Raw genomic sequence first — 7,493 nt, forward strand, 5'->3', positions numbered from 1 at the left:
TCCCCCTAGAATGTAAGCCTTCAGCAGGGTCCTCCTCCTTGTGTTTCCTACCTGTTCACGCACCGCCATTACCATACACTCATGCTATGCATTTGAGTGAACTCAACTTGCCTAATCTCCATGCTCTCATCCAGTGACTGACTAAGCATTACCTTGTACTCATACTGTGCTGCGTGATCTGGTTTGCATTTATTCATGTATTGTCTTATCGCTGTATGTCACCCCTAAATATTTTCTGTAACCTTAACTAATGTCCAGCGCTGCGTAATATGTTGGCGCTTTATAAATACAATAAGTAAATATATAAATTATATATATATATATATATATATATATATATATATATATATATATATATATATATATATATATACACAGTATATATAAGAATAAAAGATTCCTGCATACACATGAAATATACAGTTACATATGTGCATCTGATTTTAAAAATATGGTGAGCACAAGTAACTGTTTTTTGATTGGTTTATTATATCATTTTTCTGGACTAAGCACTGCTATTACTGTATATAAAAATTATTTAAAAATCAAAATACTCTGAGAAATAAATTACTTTTCTCCTATGTTGCTGTCACTTACAGTAAGTAGTAGAAATCTGACATTACCGACATATTTTGGACTAGCCCATCTTCTCGTAGGGGGGTTCTCGGGGTTTTTTTTATTTTTAAAAGCACTTAGCGAATGGCAGTTGCTCAGTCCAACTGCCAAAATAGTGTGCAGCGAGCAGGGAGGCTGGTCAGCATCTTTGTATTAATCATTTTCAGGGAATGTCTTTATAAAGAATAAAGGCCATGCTGAGAATCCCCCATGAAGAGATGGACTAAACCAAAACCTGTTGGTAATGTCAGATTTCTACTACCTACTGTAAGTGACGGCAACATAGGAGAAAAGTAATTTATAGCTCATTTTACTCTGGGAGAAATGTACTTCTTATTTGTTTGTGTTTTAAATGTTTTGGGGTACCAAAATAGGTACCCCCAGCATAGGTAGCCAGGTCTATAGGTGTCCCCAGTATAAGTAGCCATGAGTATAGTAGTCTCACTATATGTAGCCAGAGGTATATGTGCCTAGTATATGTAGCCAGGGGTATATGTCCCCAGTATATGTAGCCAGGGGTATACGTGCCCAGTATATGTAGCCAGGGGTATATGTGCCAGTATATGTAGCCAGGGGTATATGTGCCAGTATATGTAGTCAGGGGTATATGTCCCAGTATATGTAGCCAGGGGTATATGTGCCAGTATATGTAGTCAGGGGTATATGTCCCAGTATATGTAGCCAGGGGTATATGTGCCCAGTATATGTAGCCAGGGGTATGTGTCCCCAGTATATGTAGTCAGGGGTATATGTCCCAGTATATGTAGCCAGGGGTATATGTGCCCAGTATATGTAGCCAGGGGTATGTGTCCCCAGTATATGTAGCCAGGGATGTATGTGTCCCCAGTATATGTAGCCAGGGGTATATGTGCCCCAGTATATGTAGGCAGGTGTATATGTGCCCAGTATATGAAGTCAGGGGGTATATGTGCCCAGTATATGTAGTCAGGGGTATATGTGCCCAGTATATGTAGTCAGGGGGTATATGTGCCCAGTATATGTAGCCAGGGGGTATATGTGCCAAGTATATGTAGCCAGGGGGTATATGTGCCCAGTATATGTAGTCAGTGGGTATATGTGCCCAGTATATGTAGCCAGGGGGTATATGTGCCCAGTATATGTAGTCAGGGGTATATGTCCTAAGAATAAGTAGTCATGTGTCCCCCCAGCATGAGGGGAGCAGCGGAGTGGAAGGAGAGCTATGAGCAGCGGTGGGGGAGGGCGGACATCTCCCCCCCCTCCCTCACCTTGGGGCTCTCCTTCCCTCACTCTCCCCTCCAGAAGTAATGTGCGGGCAGCCGGCAGCGGGCGGGACTTACCTCTCCTCGTCGTCGGAACACCGGATCTGCGTGCCGCAAGTCTGGTCTGGTCCAGACCAGAGCAGCGGCACGCAGATCCGGCGCCGGAACGAGAAGAGGTAAGTCCCGCCCGCTGCTGGCTGCTCGCACATTACTTCTGGAGGGGAGAGCGAGGGAAGGAGAGCCTCAAGGTCAGGGAGGGGGGGGGATGTCCGCCCTCCCCCATCGCTGCTCACAGCTCTCCTTCCACTCCGCTGCTCCCCTCCACAAATGCCAAGGGGGACGGCGTCCACCCTCGGGAAATAGTAAGTGGACGCCGTCCCCCTGCGTCCACGCCCCACTCGACCCCTGTTCCGAACCACTTGGTCCCGAATTTGAACACCAACATTATCTACAAGGTTAACTTTACAAACTGATTTACTTCTCAACATGGGATTGACCAGTTGAGTAGCAGTTGATTGACCACTTTTTTTTTTTTATAACATTACTAAAATTACTCAAACTCAAAGTTTCAATTGTACATCTAACCTAAGTACTGCTTATTGCAATGCAGAGCTATGTAGCCCTATATCAATGAAACATTCTTAACCAAGCCTCTGAGGGATAAATGGTCCAATAAGCTTATTGGTCAGAAAGGTGTCGGTGTATAGATGATGCGCGGATCCATATTTGCTGAAAAACATCTTCTCTTATTATGCAACAAACATTAAATTGTGTAGCTGCCATTGTCAAAAAAAAAGTCATTAGTTGAAGGGTTCGTTCACACTATGGGCGTTTTCGGTCTTTTTTCAAGTGCAGGCGATTTTTAAAATCGCCATCAAAACGCTTGTGCAATGAATCTCTATGAGAAGGTTTATATCAGCGTGGTCCATGCGCTGTGCGTGCAGCAAAGCGGAGCTGAACCCTTTTTGGGGCTATTTTGCCTCAATTTAAAGAGAAACTCCAACCAAGAATTGAACTTTATCCCAATCAGTAGCTGATACCTCCTTTTACATGAGAAATAGAATGATTTTCACAAACAGACCATCAGGGGGCGCTGTGTGACTAATTTTGTGCTGAAACCCCTCCTACAAGAGGCTCTGAATACCTCGGTACTCCTGGCAAACTGCCACAATGTAACAATGTTCACAGACAGGAAATGGCTGTTTACAGCTGTCTAACAGCTAGAAACAGCTAAATAACCTGCCCACAGTAACAATGTCACCATTTAATAAATGTCAGAATGTGAATCTGGGAGAGGAAAGATTTTACAATGAGCAAACACTGACTAAATCATTTATACATAATTATTGTAAAAATGAAGCACTTTTTTAATTACATTATTTTCACTGGAGTTCCTCTTTAAGGTATAGGAAAATGCATCGATTGCGTTTGCGTTTTTAAGAATAAATACATTGTATTTATTCTTTTCCGAGTCAAACAGTTCACTTCTCAACTCGCGTCAGGGAGTGAATTGCAAAACCGCTCTGGAAAAGCGCTTAGAAAAGCGATTTTACCAGAAATGCAGCACTCAGTGGAGCGCTGGGAGGGGGAAAACAAAAAGCACGCAAAATGCTTGCCTTTTCAATTTTAGGTGTGAATGACGCCGAAGTGTATACAGTGGCTTGCAAAAGGATTCGGCCCCCTTGAAGTTTTCCACATTTTGTCACATTACTGCCACAAACATGCATCCATTTTATTGGAATACCACGTGAAAGACCAATACAGAGTGCTGTACATGTGAGAAGTGGATCGAAAATCATACATCATTCCAAACATGTTTTACAAATAAATAACTGCAAAGTGGGGTGTGCGTAATTATTCAGCCCCCTGAGTCAATACTTTGTAGAACCACCTTTTTCTGCAATTACAGCTGCCAGTCTTTTAGGGTATGTCTCTACCAGCTTTGTACATCTAGAGACTGAAATCCTTGCCCATTCTTTGCAAAACAGCCCCAGCTCAGTCAGATTAGATGGACAGCGTTTGTGAACAGCAGTTTTCAGATCTTGCCACAGATTCTTGCATTGTTTTGCAAAGAATGGGCAAGGATTTCAGTCTCTAGATGTGGATTTAGATCTGGACTTTTACTGGGCCATTCAAACACATGGATTAGTTTTGTTTTAAACCATTCCATTGTTGCCCTGGCTTTATGTTTAGGGTCGTTGTCCTGTTGGAAGTCTCAAGTCTTTTGCAGACTCCAAGAGGTTTTCTTCCAAGATTGCCCTGTATTTGGCTCCATCCATCTTTCCATCCATCAACTCTGGCCAGCTTCCCTGTCCCTGCTGAAGAGAAGCAACCCAGAGCATGATGCTGCCACCACCATATTTGACAGTGGGGATGCTGTGTTCAAAATGATGTGCAGTGTTAGTTTTCCGCCACACATAGCGTTTTTGCATTTTGGCCAAAAAGGTCCAATTTGGTCTCATCTGACGAGAGCACCTTCTTCCACATGTTTGCTGTGTTCCCCACATGGCTTTTGGCAAACTGCAAACGGGACTTCTTATGCTTTTCTGTTAACAATGGCTTTCTTCTTGCCACTCTTCCATAAAGGCCAACTTTGTGCAGTGCACAACTAATAGTTGTCCTATCGACAGATTCCCCCACCTGAGCTGTAGATCTCTGCAGCTCGTCCAGAGTCACCATGGGCCTCTTGACTGCATTTCTGATCAGCGCTCTCCTTTTTCGGCCTGTGAGTTTAGGTGGACGGCCTTGTCTTGGTAGGTTTACAGTTGTGCCATACTCCTTCCATTTCTGAATGATCGCTTGAACAGTGCACCGCCGGATGTTCAAGGCTTTGGAAATCTTTTTGTAGCCTAAGCCTGCTTTAAATTTCTCAATAACTTTATCCCTGACCTGTCTGGTGTGTTCTTTGACCTTCATGGAGTTGTTGCTCTCAATATTCTCTCAGACAACCTCTGAGGCCGTCACAGAGCAGCTGTATTTGTACTGACATTAGATTACACACAGGTGCACTCTATTTAGTCATTAGCACTCATCAGGCAATGTCTATGGGCAACAGTGCACTCAGACCAAAGGGGCTGAATAATTACGCACACCCCATTTTGCAGTTATTTAGTTGTAAAAAATATTTGGAATCATGTATGATTTTTGATCCACTTCTCACATGTACACCACTTTGTATTGGTCTTTCACGTGGAATTCCAATACAATTGATTCATGTTTGTGGCAGTAATATGACAAAATGTGGAAAACTTCAAGGGGGTTGAATACTTTTGCAAGCCACTGTACGTTCTGGAAATATGATTGCCCAGATCCACATTTTTTTCCCCCTCATACATGAAATTCTCTCTTGTGCTGTATTCATACACACAACACACATGGTCTGCAGGGACGTATCTGGTGGGGGGCAGACGGGTCTTTTGCCCCAGGCGCAGTTTGTTGAATTCTTAAAAAGGCGGCAAAATGAATGGCAGTTTAGGCACCAAAACCTGCCTGACCTTGCCCCAGGCGCAGCTTGGACTAGATCCGTCCCTGATGGTCTGTCATCACCTAAACTAGAGGCTGGCATTGGCAAGGGCAGAAAACTGAAATATATGTATTAATGATTAAATTAGTCATGGACAGAGCTGCTCTTGTGTAGCAGGCATCCTGGTGAAACATATGTAGTTGATCAGGTGACAGATTTGTAAGACTTTTATTTACTGGCCATGAACATGTGTTGTATCTGTTTCCTGTGCAGGGGAAAACAGGAAGTGACCACAGCAAATCAGAGGTTTACGAATCTCTCACCTGATTAACCTGTTGACATTTCTCTATGAGGCCTGCTGTACACGAGTAACTCTACTGAATACTGGCCAAATTCTTTGTGTAGGAGCTCAACAACATTTTCTTTTCATTTTGGTTTCTTTTTTTGTTCCCTCACAGCATCCATGGAGACCTGAGACAGACGTTTCCCTGGTAGAGATGAAAGCAGTGACATGCTATGTGAGGGAGCAGCCTATCAGAGGACGCTCGGCAACTGTGACCTACAAAGGCTTTACATACATAGAGCTGCCTCATATAAAGTTATTGGTTTTCTATGCACGTTTACTCTATATGCATGATTTATGAAACTGTGTTTTTCATGCAGTACAGTTATAGGTTCATTAAAGGACACCTGAACTGAGAGGAATAGGGAGGCTGCCATATTTACTTCCTTTTAAACAATACCAGTTGCCTGGCATGATCTATTTGGCTGCAGTAGTGTCTGAATAACACCAGAAACAAGCATGCAGGTAATCCTGTCAGATCTGACAATAATGTCAGAAACATATGATCTGCTGCACGCTTGTCCAGGGTCTATCACTTAAAGTAATAGAGGTAGAGGATCAGCAGGATAGCCAGGCAACTGGTATTGCTTAAAATGTAATAAATATGGCAGCCTCCACATCTCTCTCGTTTTAGTTGTCCTTTAAGCTCATAGGACTTTGTTGCAAGCTGCATGCTTGTTTCAGGTGTGTGATCCAGATACTACAGCAGCTAAAGAGATCAGCGGGACTACCAGGCAAATGGTATTAAAAGGAAATCAATATGGCAGCCTCCATATCCCTCTCACTTCAGGTGTCCTTTAAGTGACCTGGGCCCATATGCAATTCACTTTTTCTCCTGAGTTTTTCCTAGGGTATATTTTCACACCTTGCTAATATAATGCATTTTAAACCACCCTCAAGCAAGAAAACACTCAAATAAATTTAGGCAGTAATTTTTCACAAACTTGTTGATGCTTTTTTTAATTGCAAAGGGCTGAAAAGTTATTTTAAAGAGAAGATGAAAAATTATCCCTGGGAGAAAACTCAGAAGAAAAAGTTAATTGCGTACTGGCCCTCATGTTCCTTACAAAGCCATTAGGATAATGCCTGGTGATCTCCAGCATGGATGTTATATAAAAGCAGGATAAAAGTTCATGGACTGTCCGTTGATGGGACTGCACAACAGATCTACAGCTACCAACCAGACAGACCACCTCCCACCAAACAGACCATGTGTGTGTACAAGGCTTCCACTGACAACTGGAAATCCCTCCATAGTTAAAGAGACTCGGAAGTCTCTAAAAAAAAGTCTTTTTATCTAACAAATCTGTTTAATACCTTAGCCCTAACTAAACCGCCGCATCGCCGCCACTGTAAACTATCTACATCCCCCAAACTCCCCCTCCCTCTCCCCTGCAAAATCCACGACTTTCTTTGTCGTGGATTTTGCTGCCCTGTGCGCCTCCATGTGAGGCAGAGCTATGAGCTGCAGCCCTGCCTCACACGCGTCTATCAGCGGCGGATCTCCGCCTCTCCCCCACCCCTCTCAGTGAAGGAAGACTGAGAGGGGCGGGGGAGAGGCGGCGATCCGCCGCTGATAGACGCCCATAGAGGCAGAGCTGCAGCTCATAGCTCTGCCTCACATGGAAGTGCTCCCTGTAGTGTGCCCCGGGGAGTTTGGGGGGATTTAGATTTATAGAGTTTATAGCAGCGGTTTAGTTAGGGCTTACATATTAAACAGATTAATGAAGTAAAATGACTTTTTTTGAGACTTCAGAGTCTCTTTAAAGTTTATTCTGATTTATTACCCTTTCATTTTATAAGCAAAGCATTATATAGGATGTTGTTTGTT

At 43.3% G+C, this 7,493-nt stretch overlaps 1 protein-coding gene across 1 annotated transcript in view; it reads left to right on the plus strand.

Annotated features, from left to right (window-relative positions):
• Positions 1-7,129, plus strand: part of LOC137562834 (neurogenic locus notch homolog protein 3-like) — a 111,889-nt gene extending 104,760 nt beyond the window's left edge. Inside the window, exon 21 of the mRNA XM_068274579.1 lies at positions 5,778-7,129. Within this exon, the coding sequence (XP_068130680.1) occupies positions 5,778-5,794 (17 nt within the window). The 3' untranslated portion in view covers positions 5,795-7,129. The remainder of the gene's footprint in view (positions 1-5,777) is intronic.
• The last annotated feature ends 364 nt before the right edge of the window (positions 7,130-7,493 follow it).

Source organism: Hyperolius riggenbachi, chromosome 3 (genome assembly GCF_040937935.1).
Source record: "Hyperolius riggenbachi isolate aHypRig1 chromosome 3, aHypRig1.pri, whole genome shotgun sequence".
Classification (NCBI taxonomy): Eukaryota; Metazoa; Chordata; class Amphibia; order Anura; family Hyperoliidae; genus Hyperolius; species Hyperolius riggenbachi.